Source organism: Odocoileus virginianus, chromosome 14 (assembly GCF_023699985.2).
Source record: "Odocoileus virginianus isolate 20LAN1187 ecotype Illinois chromosome 14, Ovbor_1.2, whole genome shotgun sequence".
Classification (NCBI taxonomy): Eukaryota; Metazoa; Chordata; class Mammalia; order Artiodactyla; family Cervidae; genus Odocoileus; species Odocoileus virginianus.
Genome location: NC_069687.1, coordinates 28,723,375 through 28,749,475, shown reverse-complemented (window position 1 = coordinate 28,749,475; position 26,101 = coordinate 28,723,375). Strand labels below are relative to the sequence as shown.

The 26,101-nt window shown below is 41.1% G+C and overlaps 1 protein-coding gene across 2 annotated transcripts in view; it reads right to left on the bottom strand.

The window, feature by feature from the left end:
- Positions 1–23,984: 23,984 nt before the first annotated feature.
- Positions 23,985–26,101, bottom strand: part of NPR3 (natriuretic peptide receptor 3) — a 68,957-nt gene continuing 66,840 nt past the window's right edge. Inside the window, exons 7-8 of one of the 2 annotated variants that reach the window (XM_020907649.2) lie at positions 25,484–25,571; positions 23,985–24,478 (exon numbers count right to left, since the gene is read on the bottom strand). In XM_020907649.2, the coding sequence (XP_020763308.1) occupies positions 24,367–24,478; positions 25,484–25,571 (200 nt within the window). In that variant the 3' untranslated portion in view covers positions 23,985–24,366. The remainder of the gene's footprint in view (positions 24,479–25,483; positions 25,572–26,101) is intronic. The other variant, XM_020907723.2, reaches the window with a different exon arrangement.

Sequence of the window (26,101 nt, the reverse complement as noted above, 5' to 3'; positions counted from 1 at the left end):
CCAAAAAACAGAAACAACCCAAATGTCCATCGATTGAAGAATGGATAAGTCAAACATGGCCTGTCTTACAAAGGAGTATTGTTTGGCAATGAAAATGAATGAACTTCTGACCCATGTTACCGCATGGGTAAACCTTGACTACTATGCTAAGTGAAAGAACCCAGTAACAAAAGACCACATGTTCTATCATTTCTTTTTATGTAAGTCCAAGATAGGCAAACCTTTAGAGACAAAAGTAGGGTTGCCAGGAGCTGGGGGAGAAAGGAGGTGCTTGCAAATAGGTATAGGGTTTCTTATTGGAGTAATGAAAAAGTTCTTGGGAGCTAAAGAAGCTTAGACAATCTATTATCTCACCAAAGCCCCTTTCAAAATATTGTCAATCTGTAAACTCAAAACTTCCATTTTGGAATTTATAAATTTAGCATCACTTTTGCCCTTGCACCCCTGCTTCAAAAATTCTAATTTTCCCCAAAGCAAATGGTACCTCCAGAGAAACAGGAGGTCACACACCAAAATTATGTTAAATAATGTTAAATGTTAAAATAAATGAAAAATACTATTCCCATTATACTAGCATCAAAATAAAAATGGGCCATAATTGTGTCAGATTATTTGCTAACACTGTTGTCTCTTTCACCCATAGATTTGAAAAGCTTATCATTTGTATCTTCATGGGGTCATTTGTAAAAAGAATAAAATCATTGAATGAGATAAATGTAGTGTCTGTTTTGTGGAGACACACCACAGGAGCATGTTTGCGAGTTGACAGTGATCCACAGTGATAATATTGCTCATGTGGAATTTATTCCTATACCAGCCCAAGCAAATCATTTGGGATTGTAGTGGACAGACTGTAAAGTGAACCCCACAACGTTCCTCTTCTGGTATTCACGCCCTTGTATAATCCTCTCCCATTGAATTTGGGCACTACCTGTGAGTTGTTTCTAAGCATTAGAATATGGCAGTAGTGATGCAATGTCTCCACTTGATTGTTAAATTATATAAGACTCTAGCTTTCTAGACTTCCTCCCTTCCTGGCTTTGAAGAGATAAGAGGCCATGATAGAAACCCTGCATATCAAAGGGGTGAAGATAGACTCTAGGAGCTGAGGATAGCCTCTATGCAACAGTCAGAAGGAAGGTAGGGCCTCAGTCTCACAGTCACAAGGAAATAACTTCTACCAACAATTTGAGAGAGCTCGGAAGAGGTTATTTCTCTTGTCAGGCCTCCAGATGAGAACACAACCTGGCCAATACTTTGATTATGACAGCATGAATCCAGAGAATCCAGCTAAACCTTGATATATATTCTTGACCCATAGAAATAGTAAGATACAAATAGTATATTATATATATATATATATATTTATATATATAAATAGTGACAAGGTAAATGTACATTGTTTTAAGATACTATGATGAGATTTGTTACAGCACAGAAAGCTAACATAGGGTCATATAGTGAGGGAACCAGAGGATTCCCAGGTGGTAAAGAATTTGCCTGCTAATACAGGAGATGCAAGAGACTTGGGTTTGATCCCTGAGTTGGGAAGACCCTAGAGTAGGAAATGACAACCCACTTCAGTATTCTTGCCTAGAAAATTACATGGACAGAGAAGCCTGGCAGAAAACAGTCCATAGGGTCACAAAGAGACAAACATGACTGAGTATACAACTGACTGGCTCAATGAGTGAAGGAACAAACTATCCAGCCATGTGCCTTTATTCTGATCTCTGCTTCAAATTATATTGCCTTTTTGGTCTGGTGGCTGAATCAGAACTCAGGAGAGCTAAAATCCTATTAAGTTGTGACCAACAATTTCCTTCCTTTCCCTATGCTTCATTTTCCTCATTTGTAAAGTAAAGATATCATAATGGGTGAACTCTAAGGAATGTTTCAGCTTGTTTTTTATGTCCTATGACCCCCAAAGAAGAAGGTACCCTTGAAATGTATTTGAACTGAAGTGAAGCAGAAAAGAATTAAGTTTGGGAATAATGGAACAGAAATGAGAAAATATTGAAGACTAAAAGAAAATTTAGCTCAGAATAGAAAGTTTAAAAGCCCATATATGGATGGCTCCATAGAAATCAATGAAATGCCCCAGACCAATTGCAGACATGATGCTGGCACATGCAGCCAAGTGGGCAATGGGATTAATACTTCCCATCTTGTTTCTATGAACCTCATTCCAAAGACATCTATTATTTGGAAGTTTTGTTGTTGTTATTGTTTTAATCTAGATCAAATCTTTTCCAGTGAAAGAAAAAGGAACTTACCTTTAGTCCAACTCTGAGAAACTTGGCGTGAAAATCCTCTTCATGTTCTCCGCTTCTAATAACAGGCATCACTCAATTATTAGACCACTGTCATGACTTCTGGTTAGTCGGAAGAGCAGAGCCAATGTTCCTAGAAGTAAACCAGAGCAACAGGCTCATGTGAAGTAGTTTTGTGGGTCTCCATTTTCTAATGCTACATAAAGAAAGGCTTTGAATAGTGCTGGATTCTGGGAAGAACCATGGCGAGTATTTTCTAAGATTTCAAAGTCAATGGGGGATAAAATTGAGAACATAAATTCTAAAACAATCATAAGCTGAATGTTGGAAAAAGAGAAGCAAGTGTTCTTTTCAGTGTGAAAGAAAAAAAACAAACAAAAAAAGCCCTGCTCATTAGGGCCTTAGAATGAATCTACTCTTACAAGTCTAATCCATGAATAAACTAAGAAATAGAACTTTGCTGAAAAATTCCTCATGGATTTACAAGTTGCTATAAGTCCCCAAGGAGTGGGGTTTGAGCTATAAAGTTGCCTGAGGTACACAAGTCTGTACAGTGTAGTAAGAATTTGGAAACTGACATTTGTCCACAACAAAGACACTACTGATACCGAAAACCAGACCTATCTGGCTTTCTGTCCCCTGTGTTAAATAGTACTTAGTGTGGGTTTAAGAGTAACTTAATGGTTGCTGGCTTAAGAAAGAGGAAATTTTGAGGGGCTGTTGGATTTGTCAAAGCAGAAGAGCCAATCTAGATTTCTTAAAAACCCAGGACTTTAAATCACTTAGTTTAATTTTTATCTTAAATTTATCATGTAATTGGACTAGTGATTTTCAAAATTATTATCTATTAACATATAGGTAAAACCAGAAAACAAATGTACATATACTTTTATTCCTCTTATCAAATGAAGTAATACTACTAAAGAGCCCAGCAATAGAAGGCATCAATAAATATAAGTTTCCAACAAAGACCCACTGTATAGCACAGGAAACTATATTCAATATCTTATAATAACCTGTAATAGTAAAGAATCTTAAAAATTATATATATATATATGTACATATGTATCTGAAGCACTTAGCTGTATATCTGAAACTAACACAATATTATAAATTAACTATAATTTAATTTTTAAGTTAAATTTCTTAATTTAAAAATAAATGTACATGTGATAAAAATAAATGAAAATAAATTAAAAAATAAAAATAAATAATAAATGTACATGTGATCTTCCATTCTGCACTTTATTCAAATGTCCCATAATAATGGATCAATTCTTTGCCAACTCTTAGATTTTATAATGAATTTAGCTGAATGTTAAATGTGCTGTTTTGGATGGACATCAGTTAAAAACACAGTCACAAAACAAGACTATGGTAAGACAAAGCTGAGAATGTTGACTCAGATTGCATATTATATCAGTCTCTGATGCTCCAGCCATTTGTGAAGCCCACTTTGGTCAAATGCAACATCCATTTCTTCCTCATTTGAGAAAGGATCTAATTTGTAAGAACTAAAAGAGATAGGAAAATGAGAAATTTGTGGGGTATAAGATTGCCATGGTCAAAGTAAAGATTATTTTATCTCTTGTATATCTTGATAATTAGACAGAATCAAAAATCAGGAAGCCAATAATTTGTAGTGATCTTACCACCTTAAACAGACAGCTAGCTGCATTCTTATCTGAGGGAAGACTTCAGGGAAATGTTTCATGACCCTAAGATCTCTTCAGGATGGGCTTTTCCTTTCATGAATCTTTGCGTTTATTTAGACTTTCTAGTTCATGTTCAAGAATTCAATTTTTTAAATGTTAGCAGTTTCACCCAGTGTATTAAATTATGTGCCAAATACATATTTGCCAAAAAATGTATTGGTGTACAACTGCATTCAAAATGTCTTGCTGATTAGGGACAGTGGTTTGGGGAGATAGATAAGGAAATAAATAAGACATAATTATTGGCCTGTAAGAATACCTGGTCCTACTTGGAGAAATGAGACAGAGTCATATACAACCACAATACAAGGTAAGGTATGCTGTAAGAGGAGGACAGATAATATTAAGTGTGAGTTTGAAGACAGAAGGATTACTGGAGATTGGCAGGAGTCAAAAAAATATTCAACAGTATTTTTCATTGATTTCACAATATGGAGAAATCAAGATTTATCTTAGAATCAAGGATCTCAGAAATAAGAAAATTCTGAGAAATCATCAAGCAATCCTCTACCCTGTGGGTTCTTAAGTAGAAACCTATGAACTGACTTTAGGGTATTTAGACCCTCTACATTGCCTCTCATTCTCTGTCTCCTCTGAAGACTCATCCTTTTCTATCCTGTCCTTAAATATTGAAGTTCCTCAAATATCCATCTCAGCCCCTTTCATCCATACCCAAGATTTCAATAGCTATAAATATCAATGATTCTTAAATTTATCTCTCTAATCAAAATCTCATCTCTAAGTTCCATATATTTCACTGCCTACTAGACATTTCCAGCAGGAAAATGCAGCATTTTCAAGCTGTAACTCATAATCTCTCCACCCACCCCCCCGCAGTGGTAAAGAATCCGCCTGCAATTCAGGAGACACAGGAGACAAGGGTTGGGAAAATCCCCTGGAGAAGGCCATGGCAACACACTCCAGCATTCTTGCCTGGAGAATCCCATGGACAGAGGAGCCTGGCAGGCTATAGTCCATAGGATCACAAACAGTAGAACATGACTGAAGCAACTTAGCACACATTCTTTCTTTTTTTTTTTTTTCCATTTATTTTTATTAGTTGGAGGCTAATTACTTTACATCATTACAGTAGTTTTTGTCATACATTGAAATGAATTAGCCATGTATTTACATGTATTCCCCACCCCGGTCCCCCCTCCCAACACATTCTTTCTTAAACCCCTACAACCCTGTCTCCACACACTGAAATTAGATTATCTCTTTTCAGCTCATGGCTGACCCTGTCACACTTTCCCTGAAATCCCTTAATAGCTTCCCATTGTTCATTCATTAAACACCAAACCCTATACAAGGCTTCATGATTTGAGATGCCTTGGGCTGCAAATAACAAAGACCACCCACTCAACTAGCTTAAATAATAATAACATTACCTAACAAGAAGAAGTCCTTATAATGGTGGCCCCAGATGGATCATCAGCTTCTTCAAGGACCCAATTTTCTTCCATCTTTCCTTTCTGCCATTGAATTTTTTTTAAGATATCTGATTTATGTTCACCCTTGTTTTAGTCATGAAGGAAAAATTTTCTTCTCATATCAGTCCCTCATTGAATTGTTATTTAAAGTGTCTTCATTTTATCCTTTAATTAACAGTGAGGGCATTTTTGAAAGGCATTTTCAAGTGCGAATAAGTAGGGTCCATGGGATACATTGCTTCCCAAGGTGTATGTTTTTGAGAACTACCACCCTGGTCACATAACCAAAAAGTGTCATGGTCCCAGATTAACTTATCTATAAAGTCCCAGCTACCAATGAGTTTCAAAGTCAGAAGCATTCAGTTGTACTTGACTGAAATGCTTAATAGTGTTGGGTCAAGCATAGGTGGGCACTCTGTGTTTCCTTCAGGCTATCTCCCAATAAGATAAAATATTCATTGATTGTAAGTCATAAATTCTCCCCTTGCCATGTGTTCTGTTGTGTTGAATAGGTACAGAGCAGTAACTAAAGAGATAATAAGGAAATGAAAGGGGAATGTAAAAGGTATAATTTCTCATTTCAGAGCCATGCTTTGGGGAGTCACACCAGGCAGAAAACATCATGAGATGCCCTCCTTGGAAACGGCATGATGCTGACAGGAGCCAGCTTGCCAAGCTAAATCACCAGGTTCTAATCCAATATCAACTGCAAATGAAATTTGATGAACAGAAAGTCTTTTGCAGTAAAAATGCTATGTTGCTTGTAGTCATTACTTAAAAGTAGCCAAGGCAACCTTTCTGACCTCCAAAAAGAAGCCAACAATCCCAGACTGAGGAGAGAGACCAAGAACGAAAATCAGAAGGTAATGGACTCCTATAGTTCTAGTCTAGTCCAAGCATAAAAAAGACATGGCACAAGAAAAGCAGAAGCCAATACGAAAAGTTCTCTCCATCATTAGGAAAACACACAGAAGGCTTGTAAGGAGAGCTCTATAAAACTTATGTAATGAACTCAGGTGGAGTTTGGTGGTGAACATTAATTGAGTGATAATTTTGGATGGAAAGCAAACATGAACTTTCTAGATGTTTTCACTCTTGATCAGAAAACTCTTAATTTGTAACAACTTCTTTGAATTTTGAAGATTATTTGAATCCCCATCACCACTGAAAACTGAACAACTAGAGGTTGACTGATGGGATACTTTCAAAACATCCATAATTCCAGGAACTTTATGAAGAAATATAAGAAAGACTTTGCTACCTCACACCCCTTTAGGATAGCTACTGTCAAAAAAAAAAAAGAAAATAACAAGTGTTGGCAAGGATGTGGAGACTTTGGAACCCTTGTGCCCTATTGGTGGGAATAGGCAGCTGCTATGGAAAATAGTACAGAGCTTCCCCAAAAAATTAAAAATAGAACTACCATGTGACCCAGCAATCCCACTTCTATGTATGTATCCAAAAGAATTGAAAGCGTGATCTCAAAGAGATATTTGCATGCACATTTATATCAGCAATATTAGCAATAGCCAACCCAGATGTTCATTGACAGATGAAAGTAAAAACAAACTGTGATGTATTCCCACAGTGGAATATTATTCAACCTTAAAGAAAAAATCTGACACATATTAAAACATGGATGAACCTTGAGGACATTATGCTAAGTGAATTAGCCAGTCCCAAAAAGGTAAAAATACTGTATGATTCCACTTACATGAGGCATCTAGTAGTCAAATTCATAGAAATAGAAAGAAGAATGGTGGTTACAAGGGCCTATGGGGAGGTGGACAAGGGGAGTTTTTGTTTAATGGGTATAGAATTAAAACAAAAAATATTTTTATCTGGAAAGATAAAAAATGTTCTGGAGATCTATTTCACAACAATGTGAACATTTTTAACACTGCTGAACTGTATTCTTAAAGTGGCTTAGATGGTAAGTTTTATGTGGTGTGTTTTTTACCACCACCACAACAAAAAGACATTGCCATTCCCTTCATTGACAATTAACTTCAGGAGAGATTGGATGAGAGATTTCCTCACAGGTAAGAGGAAGATGGAAGGGGGAAAAGAATATGGAGAATTTTAAGGGCCCTAGACTTGTCCTTCCCAGTAACTTGGGTACTATTGAGGCTGCAGAGAATGAATGAAGAGAGAGCACAAACAGTAACCTTGGATATAAAAGGGATTGAAAAGGCTTATGCAAGACCTCCTATCTGCTAACTTCAGGCCTCCTCAATTCTGAACCTCTTGGTAGATCTGCATCTTTTGATGCCACAGACCCACTCCCTCCATCCTCCTTAGAATTCGTACTACCTGAACTGTCAAAACAGAGTCTTCATTTGCTGTGTCTCTGTCTGTGCTGGGGAGAAGACTCAGAGAAAGTGCTGCATCCTGGGAGCTAGAACATGGGCGTGGGTTGGGACTCAGGGGAGCACTCTAAGGGTGGAATAGCATGGTTCTTTAGCTTGGAGCAAGGTGATGGTTCAAAACATTGAGACACAGGATAACCAAAAAATGAAAAGAAGGCCAGCCAATGGGTCAGAGTCTAAGAAACAGGGACCAGTAGTCTGGTCCATAGGCATGAATAGGAGCCTTCCTTCCTCAGGTGGAAAGTGTGACCAATAGATGTAGTCTAGGCAACAGACACAGAAGCCCTGCACAAAATGCAACTGATGCCTCTGTCAGAAAGCTCCTCTCAGTAGTAATACAGACCACCCATTACAGAAATTTACCTCACCTCGAAGACCTTGATTGGGACTTCATGGCGTCTGACACTTTCTACTAAAGGTAAGAAAGCACATCCATTGTTGATCTCTTTCGGTTCCCTTCACATCAGATTTCAAAGGCTTCACCTCTACAGAAGATAGGTAGTACAGAAGATAGGATTACCTGGAGACTTCCCATGCAGGACAGTTAGAAATGCTGGATAATGCTAACAAACATTCTTTTAAATGCATACCTGAGCTCACCAAAAAAAATCAGTGAAGACCTCCAGGGACTCAATATGTTTAAGGAATGGAATGAACACTGGAACAGTAGAAGCATGAACCCTGGTACAAAAAGGGTAGGGATTTGCCAGTTTACAGAAACCAGGACTTGGGTTTTAGCCATACAGGAACAGAGAATGAAAGTTTCTGAGAAAACATGCCATGACTTGGTGCCTCTCTGGTGACAGTGGGTGACTTGTAGCCTTCTGGTCAGAACCAGTGCCCAGATCTTTCTTCCCATTGACTAGTCTTGAGGAAGGACATGGTGAACCTTCTTTGGTGGGTCTTCTGGGTATGTTGATCTTTATCAGAAGGCAGAGGGCATTGAAGCTACTTCAGTACAACTTTAAAAACCCTACAGGCCCTCAGAGTCCTCTAGCTCTGGGCTTTAGTCTCTGAGGAGCCATTAGCTCCTTATCGTCTCACCCAGGTTCACAAAGTTGATGGTTACATCTTTCACTCCTCCTGCCTGCCCCACTACCAGGCTCCTAGCGTCTGGAATCTATAGCCTAGAGGGTCCTGAGCCCAGGGCCTACTCTGCCTTAAAATGAATAGTCAAGACTAGAATGTTCTTTCTGAAAATTACACAATTATTCCTTTTAGAAGGAGGGAGTCTGTCTGTTTTTAAAGCCAAATGTGCTGTGTTTCCTTTAAAAAGTCTCCATAGTGACAATTTTGGTCATGGCCCCCTCAAGTCTGGATCTGGGAGAAAAAATGGAGGCCTCAGGACATGGCACCAAACTGTCAGGTCAGGAAACCAGTAAGGCACCTTGGAAGGAAAAAAAGGGACACACAGTTACAGTAAAAACAGAGCTCCTTATCGGTGATGTTCGTTCTCCTCAAACAAGGAATTCCGTGTTTCCCTGAGAAGGTAAACATGAGGTTATTAGCCCTGAGATGACTCACTGAAATGCACCCAGAGTAGCTGTATGTTCACTGGGAGACCCCCGTTGGCAGTGCAGGCTGTAAATTATGGTCATTCCTAAGAGGTAACAAGAGAGGTTCTGTCAGCTGTGCGATTACTTTGTTTTGGCAGGACACTTTGGAGTCAAGAAAACATTGGCTGGAGTTCAAGGCCAAGATTTTGGATCAGCTGCCACCATAATTTTTCAGAAATGTGATGACTGTTCCTCAAGAAATAGTTTCCTAAGTAGGCTGCAGGAATGTCTCCTGTACATGTTCAAATGGGATTTAAAGAATGAAGCCCTTGGGGACCGACCAGTTGAAGCGAGTTACCATGGGCTTCTCAAGCAAAGGGTGAGGAGCCGAGATCACATCGGGGATCTCCTCCCCAAGTGGAGTGAAAGAATTAGCGATTTTCATTGAGGTGAGCCATGCTGGACGCTCTATCTTCTACTTGATATGTCAAAACAGCCAAGGTTACTCAGTCTACCAAGGTTACTCAGCTAGACTTCTCTTTGAGTTCTGTGTTATACTAGCAGCGTAAGCTTCCAACACTTCCCCGTATCCTGGTTGTATGTGATAACAGTAAAGAGGAGAATCATGAATATCTAAATGGCCGCATGCCTGCAGAAGGTACTGGATTGCACTCACTCTTTCATGCCTATTCACAGTCCTTCATTTGTGCAGCAGAAACCATCACTCATACTTGAAACTTCAGGGGATCATTGCAATCTGAATACCCAAATGTGAGTCCATGGCTTGGCTTGGTGCGAAGAACATTCCCTGCTCTTTTTTATTTAACATAACATTGCATTATATGAACACCCTATTAACACTGTACATTGAGCTCATCAACAGGAACATTTACAATGTACCTGAGTTCCTAAGATAGAAAAGGAGGTCAAATTTGGATGGTTGGAGGTTGGGTATGAAACTGAGAGTCAAAAACTGAGTCAGAAATACCATTATGGAAGCATAGATGTGATGCCCGTGGAGGACTAAGCATTCGTGAGGGAACAGAGAGGAAAATGTCAGTCCTCTGAGGCAGTAGCTGGGCCATGTAGATAATAACCTGGAAATTGACTTATTATAAGTTATTATATTCATTTTATTGACTTTATGAGAGTATATTAAAAACACTGTTTGCTCTCTAAGAGATTGAAAAAAGATGGTAGCCAGTCTCAGAGTTTATGTCATTCACACAAATGGTTTCCAAGATGGAGGCTGATGCTGGGTTTCTCATTCTATTTAGGAAACTGTATCCATTACTCTGGGCTTCTCCAGTGGCTCAGCAGTAAAGAATCCACCTGCAATGCATGAGCCACAGGAGACATGGGTTCAATCCCTAGATCAGGAAGATCCCCTGGAGGAGGACATGGCAACCCACTCCAGTATTCTTGCCTGGAAAATCCCATGTACAGAAGAGCCTGGTGGGCTACAGTCCATGGGGTTGCAAAGAGTTGGACACCACTGGAGTGACTTAGCTTGCATGGACGCATTCATTACTCTGTGGAAGCCCTGAAAAATTTCTTTGCTCTACTATGAGTGTTCTTAGATAGCTTCTACACCATGAAAATGAAAGATGCTTACTTCTTGGAAGGAAAGTTATGACCAACCTAGACAGCATATTAAAAAGCAGACATTACTTTGCCAACAAATGCCCGTCTAGTCAAGGCTATGGTTTTTCCAGTCATCATGTATGGATGTGAGTGTTGGACTATAAAGAAAGCTGAGTGCAGAAGAATTGGTGCTTTTGAACTGTGGTGTTGGAGAAGACTCTTGAGAGTCCCTTGGACTGCAAGTAGATTCTACCAGTCCATCCTAAAGGAGATCAGTCTTGGGTGTTCACTGGAAGGTCTGATGTTGAAGCTGAAACTCCAATACTTTGGCCACCTGATGCAAAGAGCTGACTCATTGGAAAAGACTCTGAACTGGGAAAGATTGAGGGCAGGAGGACAAGGGGATGACAGAGGATGAGACGGTTGGATGGCATCACCGACTCAATGGACACGGGTTTGGGTGGACTCCGGGAGTTGGTGATGGACAGGGAGGCCTGGCGTGCTGCGGTTCATGGGGTCGCAAAGAGTTGGACATGACTGAGCAACTGAACTGAACTGAACACTATATAATATCAGTACTGAAAATGTCACAAGAGATAGTGATGTGCAAATGGTATGGACTGCTTCTTTGAAAGGCCTGCTTTATTTCAATTGTTTTGGATTAAATTTTTATTTTCTATATTTTTTATCATGTTCCCAACTTTACCACATGTGCTATGTGATGTGTGGGAGTGGGGGTACATTTAAAGAAGTGGGAAGAGGGTCTAAAAAGTTCAACAGCAACGTTTCCAATTATCAAATTCCCACTAAGTCTTACCCTTTTGTGTCATTCTCCCCATTGTTGCTGTTGTTGTTGTTCAGGCACTGGGATGTATGACTCTGCAACCCCACAAACTGTAGCCCACTAGGCTCCTCTGTGCATGGGATTTCCCAGCAAGAATATGGGAGTGGGTTGCCATTTCCTACTCCAGGGGATTTTTCCAACCCAGGATTAGAATCTGCGTCTCCTGCATTGCCAGGCAGATTCTTCACCACTGAGCCACCAGGGAAGCCCAACATGTTAAGTAGAAGGCTTACATGATCAAATTTATGTTTTCAAAAGATTACTGTGACAGCAGGAGAAAGAGTTGGAGGGGATCCAAGAAAGAGTCGTTGTGGATGCCAGAAGTCCAGAAAGTAAGCTGTTGCCTTAATAGGTGAGAAATGATGGCAACCACTCCGGCCACCAACGATAACTAATGACTTAAGTTGGTGTTAGTGCAGACACAGAAGTGACCATTTCAATAGATACTTCAAAGACAAAATGAAGATTTGGTGACTGACTGAATTGGTGGAGTACTGGGGAGATGAAAAAGAGAGGTTTTTTGGGTTTTTTTTTTTTTTTGGTAAAAGAGTGGAATTAAGGGCACTAATCCCGTCATAGGGGCTGTACCCTCACCTCTCATTTAATGCTGATTCCCTCTCAAAAATCCCATCTCTTTTGTCATTCAGTCATTAAGTCCTGTCTGACTCTCCTACTCTTTGCAACCCCATGGACTGCAGCTCACCAGGCTCCTCTGTCCTCCACTATCTCCCAGAGTTTGCTCAAACTCATGTTCATTGGGTCCATGATACCATCCAGCCATCTCATCCTCTGTCACCCACATCTTCTCCTGCCCTCAATCTTTCCCAGCATCAGGTTCTTTTCCAATTATTCAGCTCTTTGCATCAGGTTGCCAAAGTATTGGACTTCAGCTTCAGCAACAATCCTCCAATTTGCAATGCATACACAACCTCACCAAAATACTGAGGGACAACTGGGAATCTTAGCTGAGATCACAAAAACATATTCATATTTTACGGATTTCCATTAAAAGAATCAAAATCTTTGATCTCCCAGCAGACCCTTCAGGGCAGAACTCTCACCAGGGCTGTTATTAAGCTGGAAAATTCATCTTAACATTCAAGGTTCTTTTTAGGGCATGGGGTATCTTTCATCTGCTAGTGTAAAAAGTACAATAGACTTTTGAAGCTCTGGTTTCTAGACCTGAGTTTACTGTTTAGTTACTTTAGAAGCAGCTTCTATAGTAAGACAGATCGCTACTGATCAGCTTATCATAATAACAACAGTCAGGATAGTGACAATCATGCAACAATATGTCAACTCCACTCCACTTACTGTATCCTTCCAAACCATCATATTGAAACCTCTAAGCCTTTTTAAACTTAGCTGCTCTAAGTTCAGCATTGGAGACTGGTTTGGAGAAACAGCTATGAAACCTTTGAAGAAAAGAGCTTCAGTCTGAGAGGTTTGTTCTGCCAACAGTTTTGGTTTGAAGATAACTTGTTAATCCCAACTAGTCAGAATGTGAGGGATCACTCAAAGGAAGGCAAAGATGAACTATCAGAAACCTGTGGTGGGACACAGGTTTTGTTTGGCCCTTAAAAGAATCTGCCAGTGAGGATTTACCCAACGGATATCTTCAGGCTCCTGGGATGCACAAGGGAGATGAGGGGAGGCTGGCCCAGAAGACAAGATTTAGTCTCACACTGTGTGTGTGTATTTGTGTGTGTGCGTGCGTGCACACGTGCGCGCACTTAGTCACTCAGTCCTGTCTGACCTTTGTGACCCTATGGACTGTAGCCCACCAAGCCCCTCTGTCCATGGAATTCTCCAGGCAAGAATACTGGAGTGGGTTGCCATTCCCTTCTCCAGGGGATCTTCCTGACCCAGGGATCAAACATGAGTCTCTTGTATTGCAGGCAGATTCTTCACCATCTGAGCCACCAGGAAAGGTCCGTGCCAAAAGACCCCATGGTCTCAGTTTATGGCCAGGCTTGACCCCAGGAACCCAAGAACTTGAGATGTTAAGGCTGCCTCATAAAGATAGTAGCAGTTTTGATTTATTGAGCTTCTGGTCATATCAAGTGCCACGTGAACCCGATGAAGTGGTTATTATTCTACTTATTGTACAAAAGAGGAAACTGAGGTTTGGGAAGGCCTCACAGCTAGTGAGGTTTGCCGGGCCCCACAGTTAGTAACAGAAAAGCAGGAATTTAAGCTCTAGAGTCCTCCTTGTGGGAGACCATTTAAGAATATCCCAGTTTTTAAAAATTTCATAAAGCAGAAACATTATGTATTAAATATTAACATTGCAAAACTACACGGAATCTTTTGGGGGTAATAATTCCCCTGGGGCAGGAGATCTTTTATTTCAGAGTCACCTAGTACTTGACAAAGATAGTAAAGGAAGAGAAACAAATCCAAGAATTCTTTGAAGACCAGCAACTTGGAAGTTATGATGCTGAAAAGATAAGGTGGCAGTAGAAGGGAAGCTCCATGCGGTTGCCCGATTAACTGTACAAGAGGAGTTTGCAAGCCCCAAGAAAACTGGATGTAAGAAAACCAAGAGTGCAGGGATCCAGCAAACTGGAGAGCGTTTCTCCCATCTCAAAACACTCAAATTTCTTTTTTTTTTCCCCCTGTCTAAACATTGACTGGCCTAACACAACACATCTGCAGACCACCCATTCATAACCCCTGAGACAATAAATGTCACAGAATAGGATGGAGCTCAGCCTAGCGAGGGTGGATGAGGGAGCTTACTGAGGACCTGGGATGTAACCTGTAGGTGAAGGATGCATCGACCCAGTTAGAAAGCAAAGCATTCTCCAGGTGGGAGGAACAGTGGGAATAAAACATTGTTGGCAGGAAAGCGCAAGGAATGTTAAGTAGATGACAAGTAAATCAATTTGAGCAAGTCAATTTCAGCACCATTTGACTGAACAAGAGGTAGTGAATAATAAGGCAGTAGAGAGAGACTGAAGGGGAAGGGCTGGGCCACCAGGCACAGAATATGCAATCAACCTCTGAGGATGGGAGTTATTACAGGTTATCAAAGAGGACAGGAGTGTTACCACAGCAGTATTTTAGGGAGACTGACAGGGCAATGGTGAGAAAAATGAGTTAAAAGGGGAGAGCTTAGAAATCAGAAGAGTTAGGAGGCTTCTCCCTGTTCATGTGGGGTGAGGTTATAAAGGCCTTGCTTCATGGCAGTAGAAAACAGAGAAGAAGAGATAGGGAATTTGACTGAACATGGAAGGTAATGAAGAGGGCATGAGGTCTACTGATGGAGACTTATTGTGATCACCAGCCACAAGATTCAGCAGGCTGGCATGGTCCTTGATAGGGTCATCAGTCTGCCTTCAAAGCCCAGCCCTGCTGTGTAGTAGCTAGGAGACCTTCGGCAAGTTACTTAGCCTCTCTGTGCCTCAGTTTACCCATCTCTAAAATAACAAGGGGACTTCTCTGGTGGCTCAGACAGTAAAGAATCTGCTTGCAATGCAGGAGACCCAGGTTCAATCTCTGGGTCAGAAAGATCCGCTGGAGAAGGGAATGACTACCCACTCCAATATTCTTGCCTGGAGAATCTCATGGACAGAGGGAATTGGCAGGCTACAGTCCATAGTGTTGCAAAGAAGGACACGACTGAGCAACTCACACACACGCGCGCGCGCGCACACACACACACACACACACACACACACACACACAAGTGAGGGGAATGACCACAGTCTCGCTTCGTGGGGGTGACATATGGATAACCACATCTGGTGAAATAAATGACCCCAGTTCAGGTGCTTGGTGCAGGCTTGGCTTGTAGGGTGCTCTCCATAAACAGCCACTGGAATTGGATGGGGACGGGCACGCATTCTTGCACATGCTTCATTTTCTTTCTGAATAAAAATGCCAAGAATCACTATCAAGGTTACACAACTAAGACACCAGGTGGCAAGTTCTATTTAGATAGTCTCTGGCTGGATTTTTGTCTGAAAGCATCAAATACCTTTGACAGCACTGAAGCTGGCCCCCCCAGGGGAGTATAGCTCTCACACACAGCTGTGCTTCTCAAGCTTTTAATGGAGCCTATCCACCCCTCCTCCACCCCACCCCTGCCAGAGGGTGCCCTGCCCTGGCTCCTGAGAGGAGGGATGTGGAGGAGGTGACGGAGCCTGGAATGCAGCCTCCCAGACCGGCCTGGCTGACTCCCCGCATTTGGCAGCCTTTGGGGAGACCGCCCTGGCTTCATCTGGTTTCTGGGGCCCTGGGCCTGGGGGGAGAAGCCCCACAGGCAGCAGGAATTCTGGGGCTTTGATGAGGTCACTTTCCACCAGCCTTCACGACGCCTGGTCTCCCTTTGGCTAACTGAAGTGGTAGTGGAATAAGAACCCCCTTTGGTCTACACTGGCAAATCCCCCATCCACTGACACACTTATGAGGTGCCGCTGTTGCGTTTGGGACAAGACCCCAGCCTTTGCAGGGAGACCAGGGCAGAGGGCAGCCCCTGGTGGGAAAGACGTCCTGCCGGACACGAGGGTCCTTTTTCTTGGCGGGATGGGAGGCGGGGACTGCTCTGACTGACCCAGAAGCTAGTGTCATGGCCCAGGGGGCTGAGTCCAGGGAGGGGTCCTCAGGGCCCTCTCGGGGGGCGGGGGGGCAGGAAGCAGGACATGTGTGGCATCAACCTCAGAAGCCACATGTCCAACTGTCCACATGTCCAATTGGTCCAACTGAGGAGAACCCAGACTTGAATGTGACTGCTCCTGCCCTGTGAGAGCTTTGCAGGCCATGAGGCTGTAACTGTCCCTCTAGGCCTTGTCTGGACCCTTTGTCAGGGGGACAGTGTACAGAAAAGGGACTTCTTTCTCTTCACAATCTCTTATTTCATCCTCTAAGAGGGCAGGACTAGATATCATCAAGCCAAATTGTCTGGAAAAGCCTCAAAAATGGCCAGCTGAGTGTTTTGCCTTCTTATCCAAAGAAGCGGGAGAGTGCGGTGATCGTTCTGTTGACAGCTTCACCACATGCTTAGGTTTGAAGTCCTCACAGCAGCCCAGTGAGCTCAGAACCATTGTTACGCAGGTGACATGGCCACAAGGGTCAGAACCCGGATATAAACCCCAGGAATCCGGCTCCATGTGTCCTCATCTATGAAGTGCAAATGACATGGCTTCAGGAGCTTTAACGGTCAGGGGCCCATAAAGCCTCCAAAAGGAATTGTTTTTCTTGGTTCTCGTTTGATGATGAGATGGTTTATTAAGCTGCTATTCTTTTAGAGATGCACAGCCATTGGTACCTCTCCCAATAGCAGCTGCTATTTAAATCAACCTCAGAAGCCCAAGATTTAGGGTTAAGATGAAGCCCTAAATCAATGGTATGCAGAACTCCCAAGGCTTCTTCCAGAGACATACACCCCGCCAATAGCCACAGTCATGAGGCATCTTTGGCCTATTGTGGGATGTTGGGTGTTCATGAAGAAATTCAAAATGATCAGGATGAGAATGGAAAGATTCAGGAAAGCCATGGTCTCCAAAGTGATGTAGGAAAGTAGTGGAAATACACTGTGTTATGGACTGAATGTGCGTGTCCTCTTCAAAATTCATATGTTGAAGTCCCAACCCCCAGTATGACTACATTTGGAGATGGAGCCTCCAAAGGAGTAATTAACATTAAATGAGGTCATAAAGATGGGGCCCCATCATAGGAATAGTGTCCTCATGGGGAGAAACACCAAAGAGCCTCCCTCTTTCCCATTCTCTTTTTCCCTCCCTCCCTTTCTCTGTTTCTCTACACATGCATGTGCGTGCACACGCACACACACATACACACACAAAAGAGGCCATGTGAGGACACAAGAAGAAGGAAGCTATCTATAAACCAGGAGGAAAGCCCTTACCAGGAACCAAACCTGCCAGAACTATGAGAAATACATTTCTGTCGTGTAAGCCCCATGTCACAGTATTTTGTTGCAGCAGCCTGAATGGACTGAGACAACCTATGTTTCTTGGAGGTTTCCTGGCCTCACCCTTCATTCCTGCAATGCCCACCCATATCCTGGCTTCCCATTCCCATGCCCCCACCTGCTGCAGAATCTGCTCAAACTCTGGTACCCAGTGTGAGTGACATTGATGGCATTGCCAGGGGACCTCACTGGCAGTGGCGGCAGCAGCAGAAGCAGGACCTGGGGCACATTGATCCAGCCCTAGAATGACTATGTATTTCTCAGGCTTAACATAAATCATGACTAACCTCCCAGGAGTGAAGCAACTTTTTACAAACCAGAGGTGCCTGCAGATGCTTGAGGCTGTTGACTTGTTCAGTACACTAGAGCCTGAGAAGCACTTTAGAGTGACAGAACTGACCTTGGACCCTGTCAAAGTGGGCAAGGGACATAATAATGAGTCAATGGGGCCAACACATAGCTATGCAGTGTTCTCAAGCTACAGAGACTTCAAATATCATTCGCAAAGATTTCTTCTCTTACCTGACAATTCAGTGTTTACTCCTCATTTCAATATTACATTCTCTTCTTATTTCTGCAAATTTCCCTTTTCTGGGAAGAAATTCTTGAGTTTTTTCATGGGTATCCCTCAGAGAGCCCAATTCATCACATCTGCTGAATATTCTTCTACTTAAACTGTGGCTTCACTGGTGAATCAGACAGTAAACAATCCACGTGCAATGCAGGGGACCAGGGTTCGATCCCTGGGTTGGGAAGACACCCTGGAGGAGGGCATGGCAACTCACTCCAGTATTCTTGCCTGGAGAATCCCATGGACAGAGAAATCTGGCAGGTTACAGTCCACAGGGTCACAGAGAGTCGGACATGACTGAACGACTAACACTTCCACTTTCTCTAAACTGGTCCTAGGAGAACAGAAAGTCCTCAGAGAATATGAATATTTGCAGCATATGTTGGTTGAATTATAAACAGGAAAAAGTTTCAGTGGGATGTATTTTTTAATGAGAACACATTGTTATCCTGTGAGCATGTGGCATTCTTGCTTAACAGAAACACTTACAAGAACACATACACATTTATATCCAAACACCAAATGAAGATATCGTCAATGACCAATTTGCACCAGAAAGAAAATATATTATACAAAACAGGGGTTCTATCCACAGTCATTAATTTTCATTTTCTACACAAAACAACAATAAATTAAATCACATTATATGCAGATAGTTCTACTTACATTAGAATAATAAACTGTATGTAGCTGTCAACTTTTTACTTTCATTTTTCTACCAGACTCATGGTAAGTGTATAATGTTTGGTAGTCCAATATGTAAATTACTGATGAATAATATGGCCCAGAAGACAAGGGCTGCAGAAGTAACTGCCCACAATGTCTGTTCTGTGTCCTCTTGGATGCAATTTTTCACCATGCACAGGGAACAGTGCTCAGATTCCCAGGATTCAGCAGAAAGATCTGCAAACTCACAGCATCTCCAGGGCAGTAAGGGTACCTCATTGCTATCTTGTAAGACACACCACACTACACAATTTAAGATCTTGACAATGAATAATAAATAGGACATCCTGTCTCAAAATCCAAATGTGCCTGTTTCTCAACCTTCTCTGTCCTGGTATTATGTGCTATAACAGCTTTGTTCTCCCAGCAAATAAAAAACACTCCGGTAGCCTATGTTGTGACTTACGCTGGTGAATGGGCCCTTTATTCCTTGCACATAGAAATTTAGGTCTTTAAACATGTGACTCAAAGCAATGCAGCACTTTTTGCTAACTCTTAATTCTGCTTGTTCAAATATGTCCCCTGGGAATCACCGCCTAGTACATCAAAGAGCTATTATAACATATGGATTTTTACTTCTGAGCCTTGGCTCCCATTGAAACCCTTTTACTGTGTTTGAAGTAGCTTAAAATATGAACATTAACAGCATCAGCTGGTTTAAAATTTCTTTGCCTTTGGTATGAATGAACATTAGTGGTTAATGAGAAATCTGAACAAACTCCAATCCGGCACCTCTTGAAAGTCATTTTAATCCTAGAGTCTAGCTATGGGGGCACGCCTGCAAGAGACATTTGTACGAGCTCCACGCTGAAAACTGAATCCAGTTTTGTTGGAGTTATGCACATCAGAGGCTTGTACTACCCCAGGAGCACATGGCCAAGTTACGTAAGGGTTCTGATTAAAAGTCAGCCACATTCTTATAGCCAGCACATACATGTCTTCGTTCTGCCTTTTGAGGAAGTATGGAGGTCCTACTCACAGGCTGCTACCTGCATGGCATGAAGCTGCTGCATCTTTGGAGCCATGATGGACAGTGGATGGGGGAGGGGAGAGGGGCGGTAAATATGGGGGCAGCTGGCAACACTTCCCTCTTCCATTTCTTTTGGAAGAGCTTGATCCTGACTCTTCTCATGGGAGAGGAGCTGAATTATAGGTGGTTCTAAAGGTGGATCAATAGATGATTTTGAATTATAGGTAGTTCTAAAGATGCACTGAAAAAGAAACAGGTTCCTCTGAAGAGCACCATCTTACTCTGTTTTCACACTGCTCCCAAAACATATTCCATATTATTAGTTTCCTGTTTTTTCACTAAGGAGGGAATTCAGCCTACCCTCAGCTTTCTCATGAAGCACTGAACCACAGGGCATAACTAAACAAAACCCATGAAAGGGACTTGATTTTATTTGGTGTTTGGTTTTATGACTGCATCCACTCAGGATCTGAATGCTTTGTGTCCCAAAAAGTATAGGTATGTATTCCTTTCATTTACAGGCACTCCCCGAATACCAGTGGCATAATATTCTATTTGGTTTCCCAAAGAGACTTTCACAAAAAGACACTTCATGCTCACTCACAAGAAGGTGGTAAGGCCACTGGACCTACTCTGAATTCCTGTCTCTGTTTAAGGTCTATACAATGGCCTTAATTCCATGGTCAAGGACAAATATCACATTCCCAAAATCAGCAGCAACCAAAGGGAAGTGGTCAGTTATGGGCGCAAAAGGCACAGGAGCTTTGAATTAGTGAGTGATCCCAGGATCCTGTGAGCAGGGAGACGTGACTAACATTCCAAGTCTTTGAATTTAAGGAAGAGGAGAAAAGAAGGCATCAACTTTCCATGTTTCTCCCCTCCCTGGAGTCAAGAACCATTTTAAAGCCTGCAAAACTATGTCTGTGGTTCAGGAAAGGACAAGCTGATGGTTCTTCTGAGAAATGAGTGTTTACACGGATTTCCTCGGGGAACCTGTGGGGGCAGATACATACTCTATACAGGAAGTTCTTCCTGGATAGAAGTGATCATTTAGAGGAAGCTTTTATTTCTGAGTCCAGCAAAGAAAAAATTCTAAAATGATGATGATGACCATAAAAACCTAGACTTATTTCCAATACCACAAGTCAATACACTAAAAGTATATACTCATTTTCACCTGTATCTATGTCAACTTATGTTAGACCAGATGAGAAAATACTGATAAAGTATCCCCTTTTGGAATCTGAACACCCTGGATTTCAGGATAATAATTTATAAAATGATTCAACAACTAAAGTCTTGTTTATCTTACTATATGATATGTGGCTACTGGCAAAGTATGAATGACTAGTTGTCAAAGATGTTAGCAGTTAGAAAATTAAATCCTGAGTTATAAATCTCCAGAAGTCTTAAACCAGGGTAAAGTTGAGCAAACACCTACACCTTTAGCAAAGGTTTTCCAACTTTTCAAAACTTAATAGGGTTTTATAACTTATATGACAATTTCATGGAAGAAAGGATAGACGACAGATGTGTAAATAAGCAATCAACCTCAAGAACTGTAGAATTGCTTTAAGATTGGAAGAGAATGGCATCCACATATCATAAATCTTATGATTGGCTCTACCATTTTTAAAAGACTAAATTATCCTTTAAAACTTTTAAGATTTTATGTGGGAATCATAATATTAAGTTTACTACTATTCTTCTACCTGAAAGAGAAATAAAAGATATCTGCTTTAAAAATACTAGAGTTGTTATATTCAAATATCTTTTGATATTGATCTCTAATATAATTCCACAGTAGAAGAGAACATATTCTGCATGATTTCAATATCTCTAGACCATCAAATTTTTGCACCTGGTCTCATGTCCCTGGCTGTGTTCCAATGTCTCCTAGTATAGAGTCTATGGGAACTTGAATAGAATTTGCATCCTACTGTTGTGTGAAAATTGTATAAATCCTAATTATGTAGAATTGGTTCATAGTGCTTTTCAGGTCTACTATATCCGCCTACTTCTCTGTATATTCATTCTATTAATTTTTGAGAATTTTATATTGAAACTCCAACTAAAAATCTTAATTTATCTACTTAAAAAATAATTGTAATATATAGTGGAACTACATGTAACTTTGTTCTGTATTTTCCAAGTCACCTATAAATGTGTTATCATGCTTTCATAATTTAAAAAATAAAAAAATATTAAGAGTTAATCACCCTCTATAAAAATTCTAGAAAGGTTACAAATGTTTCCACCCAAAGACTGCAACCAGGTAGAGCATTTTTTTTCCCTGTAATTAGTACATAGGCTCAAATTTAAATGTTTTTTTACAAACACAAGATAATGGAAAATGAGTACTTCTAAAATATATGGAAAATACCACTGAAAAATAAAAATAGAGAGAAATAAACTCAATTCACAAAAATAAGACAAATGCAACCCTTCCATTCTGTTCCCATGCTGAGCAGTCCTGAGATGTTACACACTTTGCTTTCCTGGATTTCACTTCCCAAGCTCTCTTCCTATGTTAGAATTTCTGGAGCTGGCCTCTCTTGCCTTCTTTTTCCCTCCTGTTTTGATCTCAGCACTTTTTCCACTGCACTCAGCATGGAGAGCTACAACATAGCTCTTTCAGTTGATCAGAGTTCATCCTTTTATCATGTTCTCCAGCTGCATGAATTCCATTTTTAAACAATATAGGGGAAATGTGCCTTACACGGAAATAATCCATTCACTGTGACTAGCTGAAATAGAAGAGACGGACGCCCCCAGGGAAGCAAGCTCAGGCCAACTTCCAGGACACGCAGTTCTCACATGCCCCACCTCCACCTCCATTACCAAAGTAAACCACAACTTCCATCACTACCTAGCAATGGCTCCAATTTCTATATCCCCTTATTTTCTTAAACTGTCCTATTTTCCTCCTGTTAGATGGTAACATTAAGATAATCTTTAACACTATTTTCCAGATGCTCAAAACATTATTGAGGAAAGACCTTCATGACATCATTATAAGATAGTACACTGATCTGGCAACTTCCCATTCTTCCCTCACTGTCTGTTTTCTCCACAAATTATACATAAAAGTGGCAACCTAAGCTTAAACCTATACACAGAGTACTACGTGCAAAGTTGAGATTTGGTAAGTACTTATTCAACCTTGCCCAATTCCTGATATCCATACCCAACCCCTGTTACACAAGTTATTAGTGGATGACTGCAAAGTTCTGTGGAGTTTACTAAAAGGGAACATAGTCGCTTTTAACCAAAATCATAATTGTCAATTTTGGTAAAATGTCATTAATTAAATTATCATTTCTACGTTTACTGCCAAGTTCTAACTCTCTATAAAGTTCTTCTTGAGAAAAAAAAGGCTGCCTCCCTTTATAAAATCTGATTTAATTCTAATAAATTTCATCCTTGATCCTGATACTCGTCATTTGGCCAGAACTGGAAGGAGACTATCCCTAAAATAGCTTGCATTTAAAACAAGTAAATTGATGTTTTCCTGTAGAGTCTACAATCTGAATACATTTCTAGATCTCTGTAGTTAAAGCAGCAATTCATATTGGGCTATGGCCACAGGGAAGAGGGAAACAAGGAGAAAAAAAGAGAGGCATCTTTCATCATTATTGGTTTGCTATACACATTACCCATGTTTTTAAAATATAAGTGAAATTTAATCTTCAAAATGAAAAAATAGACACATTTTCTAATAGCAAAATATAAGATTAAAATACTTGAAAAATAAAATGTTAGTGTGAAATAGGGCTTTTTTCTATTTTAAAAAAATGAAATATTTTAGATTTGCTTTTTCTGCATAAATCCTCTTATTTCATTCATAGTTACAACTTTTCAGAGTAGCTGTTACAAGACACTGAAAGAGGTGGGGGAAATTATTTTTCAAGATAAAGTCAGGACCTGAATGCATACATCAGATAGAGCAGTCCTTGACCTCCGATCCCTCCACTAGCCCTAGAGAGAGGAATGATGCATTTCCAACCTTGAGGTTTTTCGTGACATTTTCTTCTTCTTGGGGTTAAATTCTTTTCAATAATATCCTACTTGTAAAAATGATTTTATTCTAGCTATAAAACATCTCACTTAAGTAAAACACATTTTATAACCTTGTGTAAAATGCCCCCAAACGCCATCAAGATATGGAGACCTCAGACTTTCAGAACATAAATCTAATCATATGCCCTTGAAACAGTATCAACATTTAGCAGTGATGCTATATTCTTGTATTTGTTTGTCATGAGATGAGAGGCCAGCAGGCATATGGTGATTAATAATAGTTCCTGAGCTTCTAAAGAAATTTTATAACAAAATGACTAACTGCTTAAAAGAATGAGTTTTTCAAGAGCGCCCCTTCTGTTCCATTGATGTCTTTCATCCCATCTATCTCCTTAAAGAATCTCAAGCCAAAAGAACAGGCTTCCTTTTAAGCCACCGAAAAGTGGGATCTGATGGAATCTTCCCGTAACTCCCGATGTTTTCCAACGTTGCTTTCTTCTTGCTGGTTTCGCCTCTCAATGGTTATTCTGTATTTCTTCCTGGGTAGAGGGAAAGTGAATGTAGTAATAAAACCTCACTTGGCTACAAAATACTATGGTTTCTCTTACAAAGAATGCCCTCAAGGGACATCTGGGTTTGGGTTGATAAATGAGAAGTGACAGAATATGAAGCCCTGGTCAGAGATTAAAGTGGGATGCCCCAAGGCGTACTGCCCTTATTCAAGGAGGAAAATTGGCCTGCTTCCCCAATACCACAGAACAAGCCTTTCCGTTCTTCCCTGGGTGCCTTGTGGGTTAAGTCCTGTCTGTTCTGCCACATTACTCCCCCCAGCTCCCAGGATATGCCCTAGATAAAGATCAGATGAAGTATACAGGAATGCAATTGTTCCTACAAAGAGTCATACATACCCAGAGTTACACTGCCATGCATAAATGAAAAAATCATGGTCCAGTGACTTAATAAGCCGCAAACTTGACCCCCAAAGATTACAAAGGAATGGACAGCCCTCAAGAGGTGAAACTATCAGTATCTTGAACACACATAAATATTACAAGTGTATAAGACTGAGGGCTTAACCACAGTGGTCACGAAGCATATGGGCTCTCAAAGACTGAGCACAGACCTCCTGAGAGTGCAGACTGCTCAGAGTCACTTCCCTCTCTCCAAAAGGTGAACTCACCACCTATTTCTGAATTGGAGGAAGCCTGAGACTGGGGAAGTTGATTTCCCCTTTGTCCAGATTCTGTCTCCACTTATGCATGTGGTGGGTGGGAGGAATTCAGGTCAGAATATCTGTGAGCAAAAGACTGCAATAGCTCTGTGGCCCACAGTGGGATATAGTAGAAACCCTGCCCCACTGCCTGGTATGCTAACCCCCTGACCACCAAACCAAAGTCACACCAATGGAAAGTTTAGCTCTTTTTACTCCCTTGCTTTTTGGGTAAGAGCAAGACATGGACAAGTCACAAGGAGGATCGTGCAAAGGCAAATGACAAAGGCAATTAAGGAGAGTAAATTTTAAAACTTTATAAAGCAGTCCTAACCTGAAGAAGTAGAAGGCCATTAGCAAACCAGCTCCTAGTAAGGCCCCCACAACGATTCCTGTCACTGCTGATTCTTCTAGGCCACCTGCTTGAAAAAGAAACATAGATAATCTGAGTTCATTTTGAAAAATAGCTAGAAATGCCTCACTCTGACTTTTCATTTGTTGAAAATTTTCATTCATTAGAAGATATTTCATGGTTTACCACTTGAAGCAAATTTTCCAATTTTCCTTTTTTTTTAAGAAATTTTTTCTAGGCAATCCTGTTCATTGTTGCGGTGGTGGTGGTGGTCATGGTCGTGGTGGTGGTGGTGGTCATGGTGGTGGCAGTGGTGGTAGTTGTGGTCATGGTGGTGGTGGTCATGGTCGTGGTGGTGGTGGTGGTCATGGTGGTGGCAGTGGTGGTAGTTGTGGTCATGGTGGTGGTGGTCATGGTCATGGTGTTGGTGGTGGTCATGGTGGTGGCAGTGGTGGTAGTTGTGGTCATGGTGGTGGTGGTTGTGGTCATGGTGTTGGTGGTGGTCATGGTGGTGGCAGTGGTGGTAGTTGGGGTCATGGTGGTGGTGGTCGTGGTGGTGGTGGTGGTGGCAGTGGTGGTCATGGTGGTGGTGGTCATGGT